Raw genomic sequence first — 17,092 nt, 5'->3', positions numbered from 1 at the left:
CTGCTCCTCCCTTTCCTCTCCTCTCTGTGCCTCCTGCAAGGACCTTGGACAGGGCGGCCTCAACCAGAACTCTTTAATTATACCGGCAAAGACCCTTTTCCCAAATAAGATCACCTTCCCAGGTTCTAGGATGTGGCTGTATCGTTTCGGGGGTCAACATTGCAACCCGCTGCAGCGCCCAGGGTGTCCCGTACCAGACCGCTACAGGGCTCCCCGGACCCCGTGGCTCCGCATCCATTTCTTCCACCTCCTCTCTGCCCGGGCGCCCCATCATTGTGTGTGTGGCTTCTTCTGTTCCCTGCGCTAATGAGAGATTTGGGCGCAAAGACCCCCGATGTTTATTCTGACGGCGAGCAGGGAGGAGAAGCACCGAACTGCAAGTGAACTCCCAGCAGCCTGCAAACCATCACGTGGGAAGTACGTTACACCTTTATGAAAGATTATGTAGGGAAAGTCACACCAGCCACCCCACCCCCCGCCCCGCTGGAACCCCAGCTCTTCCAGCTCTGGGGGAGTGGAGGGGCGGGAGGGGGAGGAGGACCGGGATTATGAGAACAGGAAAAGCAAGTGCAGAAACACAGGCAGGGCTTCGGGCCATCACGGTGGCCTTGGGCAGCTGAGCCTGGGAAGGGAGCAGGATGTACTTGACCTGGGCAGACTCTAGGAGGCGTCCCCATCCATCTGGTGTGAGGAAACATGGCCTCCGCGAGGGCAGTAGAGATCCTGGGGGTGAAAGGCTGACCCCGGAGTCGTTCTGTCAGAAGAGACGGCAGGATCCCTGACGGACCAGATGGAGGGAGCGCGGGAGAGGAAGCGGGAGTGATGTCTCAGCTCTGGAAGTCTAGTGACTTTCAGGGTGCAGGGTGTTGGGACCCAGCTGGGGAACCCTGGTTGGTCTTGAGTGCCCCATGCAAAGTGGTGGTTCAGGGACCCTGAGAGAAGGGCTCTGGGACCTCCTCCAGCCCCACACAAGAGGTCATGGGACCTGTCCCCTCACACATGCCTGCTTCGTACAGCTGTGCTCAGCGCAGTCAGTGTCCACGAGGGCGGGAGGGCGCACAGGACACTGAACCTTGGGGCTCCTTCTTGGGAGGCTAATGCATTTTCTTTTTTATTTTTTAAAAAGAAAGAACCTTAAGTCCTTGCTCTTCACAGTACGGTCTGTGGATGGGCAGCACCGGCGTCTGGGAGTTTGTTAGAAATCCGGACTCCCGGGCCTCACCCACACCTCTGACTCGGACTCTGCTCCCTAACCAGATCCCAGGCGGCCCCTTGCTAGTCGGAGAAGTGCGGCTTCGGGCTCCAAGCCCGCTGTGTATTTCTTTCCGTGCTCTAGGCAAACAAAGAATCTTCACTGCCCGTCTCACAGCTGCATGGGACCGCAAGGATGATTCGCTGAGCCCCTGTGCTCAGGCAGGCGCGGCATTTAGTAATTTAGTCATACTCCCGTTGGCTGATGAGGGGCTTGCTCCAGGACGTGGCAGAGATGGTCTGAGAATTGTATCACTTTTTTCTTTTTTTAATCAGAAGTAAGGGAGGAACCATCATGTCTGATGTTCCTGGACCCTCGTAGAGTCAGGAGTTGAGTCCGTACAGAGGGCTGAGATGCCAGGAGAGAGCACAGACATGCTCATGTTATAATGCCTGTAACAACACCACCATCCGCTGCTGAGCGCTCGCTGTGGGCCTGTCCCGTGGCTGAGGGCCCTTGAGGGGCAGTTGAGGGTATAGGCCTGAGCCTGTGGTCTCAAGGGCATCCTGGATGAGCCTGCCAGTTTTCCAGGTGGAGAGATGAAGGCCCAGAGATGGGAACGGGGTTTCCCCGAGACACACAGTGCTAGAAGCAGACTGGGAGTTAGAACTGGGTCTCTGCCCTCTGGGGCCAGCACTTTGCCCCATTGCCTTATCACCGGGTAGGAGGAGCAGCTGTCCCAGTGCTCCTGCCTCTGCCTCAGTTTCTCCCTTTCCTTACCTAGAGACTCATATTCATCTTACCTTTCTTCCTGCCCCCAACCCGCAAACCACAAATCCTCCTGAGCCCCCTTTGAGGAACTAGGACACAACCTAGCCCGCTCTGCTCTGGGTGACCTTGGCCTGGGTCTCACAGAACAACTGGAGTGGGTTTAAAATGGTGTGTCTCATGTCACCACCTGGTACTTCATGCCCTCCCAGGGGCATTCTCTGAGCGGCATCGAAACCATTATTATCTGATAGCCTCCCCAGGTCTCTGCAGCTCTGACAGCGCACAGCACATGGGGACCCCAAAGGGGCAGGGACTAGGGCTCCGAAGGTCTACAGAAGTCAGGGCTGGACGGATCCGCAAGCCATCTAGCCCATCCTCTCAGTGTGTAGATGGGAAAGTGAGGCCCAGAGGTGGGCCTGGCTGGCCAGTCCTTGTTGTAGCCAACTCTTTATCCATATTCATGAATAAAGAAGTGGGGGCATTTGCGGAGTTAGCCTGTTTGAGTGTTAAAATTCAAGCTCCACTTTGGCAAGTTATGAATGGTTCTGTGCCTCAGTTCCTCACCTGTCAAAAGGGAATAACAGTAATCTTTACCTTAGAGGGCAGTGGTGGGGATTAAATGAGGTGTACCATGCAGAGTGCCCCAGACCCAGCCGGCCGTGAGTGCTGCTCACAGGGGTTGATGGTTAGAGGTAAAGTGACAAAGCCCTGGGAGTCAGGAAACCTGGATACTGGTCCTATCTCTGAGACGCTCTCGTGGTGTGACCTTGATCAAGTCACTTAACCTCTCTGAACTGCAGCATCATAAGCAAATAAGGGCACAGACAGATACTCCTTAAAAAAAAAAAAAAGAAAAGAAAAGAAACTGACTTTGGTTTTTTTTTTTTTTTTAAAGATTTTATTTATTTATTTGACAGACTGAGATCACAAGTAGGCAAAGAGGCAGAGAGAGAGGAGGAAGCAGGCTCCCTGCTGAGAAGAGAGCCCGATGCAGGGCTGGATCCCATGACCTGAGCTGAAGGCAGAGGCTTTAACCCATTGAGCTACCCAGGTGCCCCCCCGACTTTGGTTCTAAGAGCATGGTTAAGAATCTTATAAGGAGAAGGTCAGTGTCATAGTTGGCCCATTTGTTCAGGTGCTTCCCCCATAAACTCCATGAGGGCAGGGCCCTGGTCTGGCCTGTTCACCATTGCACCCCAACATCTACCACATGATAGGCACATGGTGGGCATTTAGTAATTATTGGATGGCAAAATGGGAGAATGGATGGATAGAGAGATAGAGGGATGGATGGATGAACGGGTGGGTGAATAGATGGGTTGAAGGAAGGAAGAATGGATGGAAGGATGGATGGATGGATGGATGGATGGATGGATGGATGGGTGGGTGGATGGGTGGGTGGATGGATGGATGGATGGATAGAAAGAAGGATGGGTGGGTGGATGGAAAGATGGATGCATGAATGGATGGGTAGTTGGATGGATGGATAGATAGAAGAATAGACAGGTAGAATGGATGGATGGATGGATGGATGTGTGGGTGGATGGGTGGATGGATGGATAGAAAGAAGGATGGGTGGGTGGATGGAAAGATGGATGCATGAATGGATGGGTAGTTGGATGGATGGATAGATAGAAGAATAGACAGGTAGAATGGATGGATGGATGGATGGATGGATGGAAGAATGGATCAATGGATGGAAAGATAGACGGATGGCTGTTTTTTAGAGAATGCGTTTGGGTACTAGAAGGGTTAGGTACTTGAGGGTTAAACCATCTTCTACAGAGACTGATAGGGTAGGAGGAGGCCTTCCAGGCAGCTAGGTTTCTCTGTGAGCGTGAGATAGGGTGATTAGTCACAGAATCAGCCCAGGAAATCAATACAAAAGGCTGGATTTCTCAGAACTTCCTGGAAGGTTGAACTTAACCAACACTGTTTGGATCTCAGTCACCAGACGGTGCCATCTCAGCAGCTGGGTGGACTTTTGTGGGTGATAACCATGGTCTCATCCAGTAACAACCACCAAACTCTTTTCCCACACAACCGAGAAAGTAATTCTCTTACTCGCTGAAGGTTAAACGGAATCTAAGCCAGTAATTCTAAACCAGGTTCCTCGAGCTCATCAGTCTTGGCATTTGGACTTGGATCTTTTGGTGTGGTGGGGCCATCTGTGTGTTGTAAGATGTCTAGTGGTATCCTGACCTGGTACTCATCAGTACCACTTCCTCAGCTGTGACAGCCAACAATGTCTCCATAAATGTCATCTGGGGAGCAAAAATGTCCCTGGCCGAGAACCACTGCTCTAGGACCCAACATCTGTCCATGTCATATGGGGCCAGTTTATTTGTAATTGGTAAATTTTGTAAGGTATTCTACTTGCCTTCCTATGTCTTACATGTAGATTGTGAATTGCTGTTTGGTGTATAATCCTCAGGCCAACTGCAAAGGGAGGTAGTTTTACCCCCATGGACGGGGGAGGAAGTCAGGCTCAGGAGGTTAAATAAGTAGCCCAGGGTTTCCTTTCAAAGTAAGTTTCAAAATTCCATTTAAGGCAAAGTGAATGTCACTGTGAGCTCTGCACAGGTGCCCAGGTGCCCCGAATCACGGGGTTCGCCCTCTGGACTCTGAATCCAAAGATAACATTGACTCCAGGCCACGGACCCAAAGGAAGTACCTGCCACCTGGGACAACTGTCTTACCGCAAACTTGACTCTGCTTTGTGACCTGGTCTTTATTACTGAATTGCAAACCCTACCTCCCTGGTGAATCAGAAAAGTTTGAGATATTGGTGTTTCGATATGGTGAAATTGCATACACTGGGTTTTCTGTCAGCATCGCTGAGACTCATAGAGTCTGTTACCAGTATCAGAACTGACTGGTTCATCCATCAGCAAGAACCAAGCACCCACTCTGGGCACCAGATCTTGTCTGGCCCTGGGAGTAATTCTTATCACAGCTGATACTATGGAAGGCCCACTATGGGCAGGCCCTGAGCCAAGCGCTTTATGCTCATTCATTTAACCCCCGCTGTGGCCCTAGTACGCAGATGCCATTACTGTTTCCATTTTACAAAAGAAGAAACTGTAGCACAGAGAGGGAAATGACGTGCCCAAGGTCACACAGCTACAAAGTGATGGACCCAGGATGCAAACACAGGCTTGGTTCCAGAATCTTCTCTTAACTACCCCTAGCTTCTCAAGCGGATAGAAAGTAATAAAAGACCTCCACCTTACAGCTGACTTCAAGGAGATTTGACAAGGTCAGAACAAAGAGTGGGGGGCCCCAGGTGGCAGGAGCGGAGGAGCGAAAAGGTGGAGCTGAAGGAGGGTCTCAGAAGTGACCCCTCTACACCTATGACCACTAGTCCTCAAGGAACCTTGTCACCAGCCTCCTGCCCTTAACCGTCCCCCTCTAATAAGCCATGGGAAGAAACAATCTGAGTTCAGATCCTGCCATGAGGGGGTCCCTCCTCAGAGCCCCATTCCCCGAGTTATGTTCCGCCATGCAAAGTGAGGACGCTAGACAGAAGTAAAAGCTTAAAGCCAATGCTGAGCGCTGGGCGGAGCGGGATGGGATCGGAGTAAGGCGTAGATTCCTTGTATGCAGAAAGGTTCACTGAGAGTGAAAATGGGGAGAGATTTTTTAAATTTTCTTGAAGTGGGTCAGCTGAGGGGTGCTGGTAGAGCAGGCTGGGTAACAGTTGTATCACTACAACCTGAGAAGGGCGTTTGTTCTCACACCCTAGGGGGAGAAGTAAAATCCCTGGCCGGCAGGATACCAGCAGGGTGGTACGAGCAGCCCGCTTCTTAGCCAGGGTCTTAGCGTAAGGATCAAGGAGGTGTCAGAATCCAGGAAAGGAGCAGGACGAGCCACCCTTTACTGAACGGGGAGTGCATCCCGCGGGTTGCCAGGCTCTTTGTGGGCATCCTCCTGTTTCATCTTGTCTCCGTTGTACAGACAAAGAAACTGAGGCTCAGAGAGGTCAAGAAACTTGCCTGAAGTTTTCAGCTAGGCAGCTGAGAATTCAGACCCAATCTGTGTGACAACAAAGGTGAGGCTTCTGCCTCTGGGCTCCCTTTCTTTGGCCTGGAGGGCAGCCCCCAAAGGGAAGGCAGTGACCACGAGCTCTTCCCAAAGGTCTGGGATCCTGCTGCTCTGCAGAAAGTACAAGGTCAGCCCTGGGCCTGCCTTGCCGGTGCTGTACTTAGAGATGGAGCCGTACATACTGAGCCCAGAGGCTTGTTCAGCGCCTTGCAGTGAAGGTCATACCCCCTCCTTCCGGGGACGGGGGTGTGTTTGAAAATGTGGGGAGAGTGGAGTTGTTATCACAACACCTGGGGGGGTGCACATGTCCTCTGATGCATAGGACAGCCCTGGACAGTGAAGTACTGGGAGCCATAGCTTCTCTGTTGGGAGATACTGGTGGGGAGGAGGGCCCAGAAGTGTGGGTTCTGGCCCCCGCTTTGTCGTGAACATACTGGGTGATTTCGGACATGCCCTTGTTCTTCCTAAGCCAGAGGAACGGGTTGGACACCAAGGGCTTCTGCCGCGTGTGGTTGTAGGTCTGGAGTGGGCACCGGGACCACTCTGGTTGTGCGGGGCTGGTGCACTCCTGCCCCCTGGTGGCTGAGCCGAGGAGCTCCCTCGGTTCGCCCATCACCACCACCACCAACAACCACAAAGAGTTTCCTAAGAACAGGGTGACCTGTTATTTGGGCTGGGGCTGGGCCTGGGATTGTGTGTGCACACCACATATCACTGAACACAGAAAAGATGCACTGCTGACCACTTGGGATCATCCTGGAGCCCCCAAACTCACTTGAGAGGATACGATTTGCCTTTGAGAGACAGCTGCACTGGACTGGATAGAGGGATTGGCACCCAGTAATCCTGCTTGTTATCTGAGCTCTGCCTCTCTCTCAGCTCAGTGATTTAGAAGGTCTCTCTGCACCTGTTCTTCCTCTTGCGCAAAGCTGAGCATTGTCATACTAAGCTCCCAAGACCGTGGGGAGGATGAGCATTCGATCACAGGGGCCAGCTCCTCAGGGGGTGCTCGGCACTTAGTAGGAGCGCCATGGACCACGGTTTGGACCACGCCATGGACCAGGTAGCACAGGGGATCTCGATCACGCCCCTGCCTCCAGGCATGAGGGTGCCCAGACCTTCTCAGACCAGGAAGTGCTAACCTGCTCGCCCACCACTGTGTTGCTCAGAGTAGGGACCCCCTGCTTCAGAATCACGTGGGGAGCTTGGGAAAAGTACACATTCCCGAGCCCCGTGCCAGACCTGAGTACGGGGCCTGGGAATCTGAATTTTCACGAGGCGCCCTATGACCTCCATCGTGGGTCTCGACCCCACATGGCATTATCTGGATTCACGTCCTCGGTGACTTGCAGACTCTGGTCTCCTGAGGTTGATGAAAGATAGGGCAGAGGCTGCTGTGGAGCTGTTTCAAGTCCAGCTAACCTTGGACTTTTGAAGTTGCCTCCTGGGAGGTGGGATGGGGAACAGGCACCCTGAGACTGACCCTTAGATCTCTGAGTTGGAAGGGACCTTGGGAGACCAGTTTCCCTGGCCTTGGTCCTTTGGGTGGGTTTCCAGCTGGACTGGGACCTGAGCAGCCCTCAGGAGCAGTGGGGGCTATCTTACCTGCCCACTGCCCACTTCAGGCAAGATCAAGGCCTGATCCAGACTCACGGGGAGGCCAGGAGGGAGGAGCAGAAGCCAAAAGCAATATATGGGCCTGAGAAATGTGTAAAGACAGTGATTTGCTGCCTCCACCATGGTTCCTGTGTCCTGGGCGGGGCCAAGAGCACAGCGTCTGTGGTCAGACCCTCCGCTTTCCCACCCACCAGCTGGGTGACCCAGGACAAGTGACCCAGCTGTCTCTGTCTCCGTGCCTCTTTGGATTAGATGGAGATACTACCGGAGCCGCCTGCTTGGGTGGTTGTGAGAATTCAGGGAATCAGTACGTGCAGAGGGTAGTCCCAAGTCTGGTTTCGAGGAAGCAGTGCATAAAGGAAGCTTCCAGTATTCATGAGTATTAATCATAGGGTGTTTCTGCTGGAAGGAGATACAAATCTTATCCAGCATAATTATTCTCCCCTATTTTGGACCTCTCCCAACAGAGATACATTCATTCATTCATTTCTGCAAATTGCCTATTCTTTGCTCTTACAATGATAATTACACATCTGCTTTGCTTTGGGCACAGGCCTGGATGCTAGGAATGTATGGTGAATTTGGAGCTTCTATTCCAGAGGGGGAAACATCATGTACGTAACAGTACGTAACATCCAGGGCACAGGCCTGGATGCTAGGAATGTATGGTGAACTTGGAGCTTCTATTCCAGAGGGGGAAACATCATAAACAAGTCGGCCAATGTAAAAATCAAGTTTTTTTTTTTAAGATTTTATTTATTTATTTGACAAACAGAGAACACAAGTAGGCAGAGAGGCAGGCAGAGAGAGAGGAGGAAGCAGACTCCCCACTGAGCAGAGAGCCCGATGTGGGGCTCGATCCCAGGACCCTGGGATCGTGAGCTGAGCCGATGGCAGAGGCTTTAACCCACTGAGCCACCCAGGTGCCCTAAAAATTAAGTTTTAAAAGGTGATAAGAAAATACCTTTTGATAAAGGAATAGAAAGCAATGGAGTGGAGTCAGGGAGGACTTCTCAGAGGAGGTGACATTTGAGAAAGGATCTGAGTGATGAGCAGCTCCGAGAGAGTGTTTGAGGCATTGTCAAGACTTTGACATTTAAGAGTAACTCGTCACTGTAAGAGATGATCCTACCCAGAGGAGGAGAGAGGCCTTACCCAGCAAACCCGCTGTCTCTGTTGTCCCCTGGGGATGCAGGGCTCGGAGGGCACTGGAAAGAGAGAAAAAGTCTCAGCTGGAGGCGGGATGCAGAAACAGGTGGGCATATCAGAGAACCCTGCAGACAGAGGAAAGCTTCAGTTAGTTAAAGAGCCAACACATCTTACGAATTGCTGGGCATCGCTCTGGGCACTGGGGGACAACAAGGAACAAAGCAAAAGTTTCTGCCCCTGTGGGACTGACAGTCTGGTGGGAAGAACCAGATAGTCAAGTTATCCACAGATCCAACAGTGGTAGGAACGAGGGACAGGGAAGGTCTGGCCAGCGGTGGGCTGCTTTACTTTAGAGGCTGCTGGCTTCTGTAAGGAGAGAACTTTTTTTTAATTTAATTTGTATGTTTGGGTTTTTTTTAAGATTTTATTTATTTATTTGACAGAGGTCACAAATAGGCAGAGAGACAGGCAGAGAGAGAGGAGGAAGCAGGCTCCATGCCAAGCAGAGAGCCTGATGTGGGGCTTGATCCCAGGACCCTGGGATCATGAGCTGAGCCAAAGGCAGAGGCTTTAACCCACTGAGCCACCCGGGTGCCCCAGGAGAGAATATTTTTGACCTGACTGATGAGAAGGGACCAGCCAGGCAGAGCTCTGGGAGAGGAGCCTTCCCATTAGAATAGCAAGTGCAAAGGCCCTGGGGTGGGAAAAAGAGCTTGGCTTCTTGGTGGGCTAGATACTGGTGCATGAAACAGGGATCAATGGAAAATGATGTGCGAGAGGGTGGTGGGAAGAGGCCAGGTAATGTCCAGCCTTGTGGACCCTGGGAAGAAATGTGGATTTTATTCTGAGTGCCTTGGGAGAGTTTTTAGTTGGGGAAAGAGCACAATCAGCCATATGACTTTGCCCCTCTGGCAAGATAGAGTGCTGGCAAGCATGAAAGATGAGAACCAGAGTAATGGCCAGTGGCTGAAGAGGGAAGGTGGTCCCAGTGGCCATGGTGTCCAGTGGTAGCGGAGTGCCAGGGTCCGACTCAGGATATATTTTGAAGGTGGAGCTGACAGCAGTAGCTGGTGGATGGGATGTCAGGGTAGGGCGACCAGAAAAAACAGGACAATGCCCAGGCTTTTGACCTGAGCTCCACAACAGGAGAGTCAGGTGTTTGAGGAGCGAGTTGGCCAACTGGCAAGTTGGCAGTAGAGCCGGAACCAGAAAACTCCAGTGTCAGGGTCACCTCGGACTCATGCCCCTCCTCCACCAGCTACCGTTTGCCTTACGTGGGACCTCAGCTCCACGTCCACCAGCCTGGCTGCCAGTGACCTTTACACAGGGCTGACATTCCCGAGCCCCATGCCCCAGTATACTCAGGGAGCTAATCACGTGTCCTGCTGGCAACCCATATTCCAGAAGCTAACTCAATCACTGCAGCCTTACGCAGTGTAGTATGAATTCACAGCTAATTATCATTGCCACCAATGAATCACCATGGCAGAGGCTGGCTTACTTTCCACAGCTTAACTATCACCTGGATGCAAGAGTCTGTGATAGTGGGGAGCTCCTTTGTGAAGCTATAAGTGACCCAGGAACCCCAGGACATGACATGCCTATTCCGCAGCACGTAGGCAGTTGTGGTCAAGGACAGTGAGGCAAACGCTGCCAATTCGCGGCTCACGGAATGCCCTAGTGCTAGGAAGGGACTGGTTTATTCTGCAGAAGCTGAAACCTCAGACTCCAGGACTTCGGAGGGCCACGCGTGGTGAAGCTAGCCACTACTACTGTAGTATAATTTAGTAATACTTTAGTATAATATACTTACCCACATCGCGGGCGCCCAGCAGAGGAGTCTAATTCCGTAATGTTCATTAGGGGGCCTCTCGTGGACTGGGAGTCCTCTCCTCAAACCTTTGTGAGGTGACTCACCATTTCCATTTTCCACCCAAGCAAGGATGAGCTGTTTGCTGAGGGTTAGACACACAAATCCCTCCCAGGTCCGTCAAATTATTCATTGAACATTTGTTCTTTGTAGCAAGCGCTGTTCGGAGAACTAAAGATAGAGCAAAGATTACCCTTATAAGGTTGGTTTTACAAAGTTTATATTTCGGGAGGAGAGATGAACAAAAATAAATGAATATATCAGAGATAGTGAGCTCTGTGAGGAGGAAAAAGCCAGGGAAAAGGGATAAAGAGCAATGGGCGGCCGGTCAGGAAGGCCTCTCTGGGCAGGAGGCTTTGAATAGAGACCTGAATGAGGAGGAGAAGGCCCACATGAAGATCTCAGGAATGAGCCTTTTAGGTGGTGGACCGACAAGTGCAAAGGCCCTTGAAGCAGGAATGTTCTAGAAGTCGAGGGCAGGGACTTTGATCAGGGGCCTCGTAGGTCATGGTAGGGGTTGGATGTGGTTCTAATCGTGATGTTTCTACATTATTGCCAAAGAAAGAAGAAAGCAGAGTGCCAGGAGCCCGGGCCTGGAGATGTTTCTGGGCTGCGCGGAAACCAAGGAGGGAAACCGAGAGCCGGGTCAGGAGTGACAGCAGCTCTGTTCCTCCTACACTCAGCCCCCAGAGCAGTGGTCTTCAAACCTGGCTGTCACCTGCAGAGACCGACTTCCAGGGCCCATCCCACACTATGGGACCGGACTGTTTGGGGGTGTCCAGATAACAGGGTCCAAATAACACCCGTCCTGTCCCACCAGAGTTTGGAGCCACGTGAGTGAGGCAGAGGGGAGCCCCAGTGTCAGCGGGTGACTGGAGACGGTGGAGGTTTGGGGGCTTGAGGTGCTGACATGCTGCACCCCGAGGGGCCTCGCCACCCAGCTGTGCCCACCAGATGGCGGGGCGCATGGCTTCTCGACAGAGAACAGGGACCTCCCCCCCAACCCCCGCCGGGACTGGTCCCAGTCGGAGAGGCTGCCCTCCCAGCAGAGGGTTGGGGAGCAGGGACAGGGATGCAAGGGAGATTCCTGCCCTCCCCCAGTAGAGATGTTTTTAGATAAACTAATGGTCTCTTCGGGGACTTCGGGTGTGCGGGGTAAAGGAGGAGGATGGGCGAAGAAAAGAAAATCCAATTTGACGTCTTTCTCTCCCTTTTTCCTCAGCAGTGGGCTTTTTTCCCCCCTTAGTCAGGACCCTATTCCCAAGTAAATCCATCCATTTTAAAAATTTTGTTCTATTACCTAAGCATTTTTCAGATTTACAAACTTCTTAAGAATCTTTTTTTTTTTTTTTTTTAATGGCTTCTTCTCTGTGGGGCGGATGTGCTGTCGTTTATGTAACGGAACCCTGGTGTTAGAAATCTCCAGAATGCTCTCATTTCCACAAGGTCTTTACTTCCTAGTTCCCACATTCAGGATTGTTTTCTCAAGATTAGCATTTCAGAAATGGAATTCCTGGGCCAGCGGGGATGCACATCTTTCCCCCCCTCCTTTGCTCATTGGGGTAAAATACACATAACAAAATATGGCATCTTAGGCATTTTTACGTGTACCGTTCAGCAGCATTAAGCACATCACTGTGTCTGCCACCACCACTGTCCATCTCCAAAGCTCTTTTGTTTTGTTTTTTTTTTTAAGATTTATTTATGTATTTTAGAGAAAGGGCGAGCATGAGCAGGGGGAGGGGCGGAGGGGAGAAAGAGGATCTCAAGCCGACTTCCTGCTGAGTGCGGACCCCCCCACATACAGGGCTCAACCCCCACAACGCCAAGACGGTGACCTGAGCGGAGACCCAGAGTCAGCCGCTCCACCGACTGAGCCCCCCCCAGGCACCCCTACATAGCTCTTTTCATCCTGCAAAACTGAAACTCTGTCCCCCTAAACACTGAATCCCTCCTTACCCCTTCCCCAGCCCTCAGGCACTGTTCTGCTTTGTGACTCTATGATTTGGGGGAGACACAGTGTTCTCAGGTTTTGGTCCATACTATCAAATGGCCCTCCGGGTGATTAAATCAATCTGCACTTCCCACCAGTGGGGTCCTCAAGCACACACCTGTTTTCAACACCTCCTTAAAACCTTTGGGGTTAAAAAAATTGATCTTTGCTAATCTCATGAAAATACCACCTTGTCTCTGATCAGTGGTTTTCAGTGCCACACGGTATCCCATCCAGGAGGCTGGCCCACAGGTTAGCTGACCACCTCAGTGGGGTGGTGCATGGAGGCCGTTTCCAGGCCTGGGGCTGTATCGCTTGCACGGCTCTTTAAAAGCAAAACTGATTCTCTGCCCTTGTTTCTCTCTTCCCAGGGCGCTATGATGCGCGGGCCCGTGTCCTCATTTGCCACATGACCTCCGTCTTCCGAGTGCCCTTGGGGGAGCTGGATCTCCTTGAAGAGACATTCCTTGAGAGCCTGAAGGAAACCAAAGAGGAGGAGTCTGAGTAAGGGAGCCCTGTGACCCCAGCCCTGCCTGCCAGGAATGGAGGATTTCCACTTGAGTGCCCTGTCCCGCTAACACGTGCTCCCCTCTTCCCTCCCCGCCGGTAACAGCTGATGCAGGGAGATGGAAGGAGCACCGGCCAGAGAGTCCCAGTGCAGCCCTGCCTCTCTGTGTGGCCTGGTCTTAGCCAATCCTCGGTTGTACAAAGTGGGGATTGAATGGATTATGGCTGGGGGTCATGAGTCTGTGACTTGAGCAGTCCGTGACCCTGATACCCAGCTCTGTTCTTGTGACTCTTTGTCTGTGGGCCAGAGCGGCCTGGATCAAAATCCTATCTGTGACAACCATCTACTTGTTGACCTTGGACAGGGCCCCCCCCTTCCCTAAACCACAATATTCTTATCTGTTAAATGGGAATAAGGATAATCTTCCCCGGGGGCACTGTGAAAAACGAATGCAGTGGGGTAGAGGGCTGGGCCCGGGGCTGGCCCACAGCAGGTGCACAGAAGATAGGAGTCCCTCCTTTCTCCTACAGGCCCCCATCCCTCCCAGCTGCAGAGCGGCTTTGCTCTCTCTGCAGGGTCAAGTGTGTACAGAGGGAAATTATCCTGGTCACGTGGCTAGAGCCCCAGAACACCTTACACGGGATCTGATACCAGAGCAATCAGTCACTCCCGGTCACAGCCTAATCGCAGGCTCTCCGCACCAGGCACGTCTCCCAGCGTCCTCTTTGTCCTGCCCAATGGCTCTCTCGGAGTAGCCAGTTTGTGCCAGTTCCACCCAGCTGGGAATGTAGCTTTGAAGCCGGCTTCAAACAGGAGCTGCCCTCCCGCCCCGGTTAGCAGGGCAAAGGAAAGGGCTGTTTTCCTGGAGAAAGGAAGCACCTTGATCAGTTGAAATAGCATGAAAACAGGCTTGTGTTGATTCCCAGAGCTATGTCAGTGAAGACACCCCTAGATCCAGGCCCATGACCATAATCAGGAGCTCGGCCCTGAACCTTGTCGCACACAGACACACACACGCATATGTGTATGCTTGGAAATGAAGGACAATCCTAGCTGTTTGTTTGGAAATCTTAGTATCAGAAGAAAAAAATATGTTCTGCTGATACTCAATAATGCCAGATCAGGGAGGATGCAAAAAAAAAGTTCTAGGACAGCCCAGCTCAGCGTGTGACCTTGGGGAAGTTATTTAACCACCCCCCCCCAGGCTTCCATTTTCCTCATCTGCAAAATGGGACAAAAACAGCACCCTCCTCCTAGGGTCCCTGGGAGGGCTCAGATGAGTTCGTACATGTGAAGTGCTTTGAGCAAACCTTGCAGAGTCACTGGCTGAAAAAAACATTACTTTCCGTAGTACAATCATCATTGTTGACCTTCCTACGTATGGGCCCTTTCCTCAGAAAAATATTCCGTATGTGTAATTTTTAGATACCGCTTTAGGGACTCTGGAGACCTCTCGGGTTCTTCCTGTGGCCTCTGGAAGGATCTGAGGACCCAGGGGAGGCCTAGAGACCATTGGGCCAGGAGACCTAATTCTCAGTGTAATTCTGCTACTGAATGTCTGTGTGGCCCTGGACACGTTGCTTTCCCTCCTGGGCAACCGCAGCAGTTTTTTTCACCTACACAAGTAGAGGATTGAATTTCTTTTAGTTCCACGGTTTGTGTTTCTGCAAGGTGAGCTGATCACTCAACACCCTGAGGCGATCCTTTGCAGCTGGGGTTCAGAGGATGACATGTAGGATATATCTGTTCTTGGATCTGCCCCCCGACCCCCACCCCTGAGCCTGGAGGCCGTGCGAGCTTCTCCCGCGTGTTCAGTGATTTCACTTCCCTGTGCCTTCGCTCCTTTACCTCCAACAGCGGGATGATGGTAGTATCTCCAAAACAGGGCTATTGGGAGGATTAAATGAATGGATGCTGGTCGGAAGCTTGGCCCAGCACCTAGCACATAGTAGGTGCCCATAAATGTTAGTGAATGTCCTACTGGCGCTTGACACTGATGATATCAGAATGACACGGTCAACCCGTAGCTGTCCCTTAGCGCTCGGAAGATGCCTTCTCAGACAGTCCCTTCACGGTTCTGCAGAGGAAGAAACAGAAGGTCAGAGGGGTGACGGACCTCGGCCAAGGTCACACCGCTGGCCACTGGCACCACCAGTTTCAACCAACGCACCCATCTGAACATGGCACTCAGTGCCTCCCTCAGGGCACAGTGGACACGCCCTGGTTCCTTCAGTAATTCTGAAGAAAGCAGTAAAGATACTTCTTTTTTTTCTAAGCAACTGCCACGCCCAGTGTTGAGCCCAGCACGGGGCTTGAACTCACGACCCTGAGATCAAGACCTGAGCCGAAATCAAGAATCAGAAGTTTGACTGACTGAGCTATCCTGGTGCCCCAGTAAAGATCATTCTTAATGGGGCTTTCTGCACTTTTATTTAAGAAGTGTGAACTCCCAGAAATATGCTCTCCCTTGATGATGAGGATAAGAAACACCCTCTCATGGGAGATGTGGTGGCAGGGGTAACGTTTATTTGTGGATCCATGACACGGGCAACGTAGGTGTCTTTCTCTTCACTATGTATCCGTGGCTTTGGCCTCAGTCCTTGGAAGGCTGACAGGGAACGCCAACTCAAGGTCATTTCTGGCATCCCAGAGCATGAGTGTGGCCAGGGCTGGATGATGGCAGAGATTGCCGTGGTATCTGACCGGTGCGCGGTCAGTGATGGGAATGGGGCTCCATTTGGTTATAGCATCATGCTCTGAATTCCCACTTCCAAATATGGGAAGAATTATAGCCCTGTCTCCCAGCCAGCCTCTCCTGCGGTGCTTCAGATGTTGAAATTCAGCCAGACAATGGAATTAATCGCAGGAGTAAAATGCTGTGTTAGTTAATGATGATTGGCAAAGCCCTTCGTTTCATGTACAAAACAGTTATTAAGAACGTTTGAGTACTTAAATAAAAGTAAGGCAATCAATTTGGGTTAACACTGAGAGAGGGGTCCTTAGCTAAATAACTTGGCGGGGAGGGGAATATTGTATTCTCTGTGGTTCAGCAAATTTTTATAAACATTTAAATAATAACACTAGCAATTAGAGTATATCACCCATCTAATCTTTGTTACATGGATTCGATACACTAGGATTCATACATTGAAGTAAATAGCTTCAAGAACCATATTTACTAGTTACGTATTTTATTCCCTTAAGGGTATGAGCTCCCCCCTACTCTGCATAAACTCCGCTAAAAGGGAAGATTATCTCCTATCATGGTTGCACAGATGTCGCTGCAGGAAGAATCTCAAAGCAGAAATTTATAAAATTTTACAACATCCCAGACAGGTCCTGGTATCTCAGAAGTTTTACTCTTGGTGTTGATTGGCCCATTCTGTGGCTAAACATTTTATTTAGCCAAAATGCCCCACTGGCTTTACAGATCTGGACAGTGCAAGGGGAAGTAGATACTGTAGAAACATGTCCATGGCCAGTCCTTGTTGGAATGATTAGGTTCTGCTCAAAGAACGTTTTCTGAGCACCGTCCAGGTCCCAAGCCCAGGACAAGCTGCTGAGGGTAGAAAGCAGGAAAGGTCCTGTCTGGGCAGTTGTTCAGCTTAAGAAACAGCAGGGCCCTGGAGGGCTTGCCGTGGGCACAGTTCCCTGACCATCTTGCCCAGAGCTTCTGGCCCAGGAAGCTGTGATTTTAACAGCTACCCTGGGAGCTTGTGATGCAGTTAATACAAAGTCCCCCCCTTTGAAAACCAGTGGTCCAAAATTACATGCTGAGGACAGAAGGTGAAGGGCCCCAGAGTCCCGCATTTAGTTATCCTGGGGCTCACACAGGCTTCCTGGAGGAGGTGACTCTTGAATGATGACGAATGTGTAGCCAGCCCAGAGGAAGGTGAGAAGGTCCTTGACAGCTGAGGTCCAGTGGGAGCACAGAGACCAAGGCCCAGG

General features: G+C 51.4%; 1 protein-coding gene across 1 annotated transcript in view; it reads left to right on the top strand.

Annotated features, from left to right (window-relative positions):
- The window catches only part of TMCO4 (transmembrane and coiled-coil domains 4), an 85,640-nt gene that overhangs the window by 19,483 nt on the left and 49,065 nt on the right, over positions 1-17,092 (top strand). Inside the window, exon 7 of the mRNA XM_044237309.1 lies at positions 13,008-13,140. Coding sequence (XP_044093244.1) covers positions 13,008-13,140 — 133 coding nt within the window. The remainder of the gene's footprint in view (positions 1-13,007; positions 13,141-17,092) is intronic.

The sequence above is a fragment of the Neovison vison genome, chromosome 2 (genome assembly GCF_020171115.1).
Source record: "Neovison vison isolate M4711 chromosome 2, ASM_NN_V1, whole genome shotgun sequence".
NCBI classification, from domain to species: domain Eukaryota; kingdom Metazoa; phylum Chordata; class Mammalia; order Carnivora; family Mustelidae; genus Neogale; species Neogale vison.
This window is presented reverse-complemented; position numbering and strand designations above follow the sequence as displayed.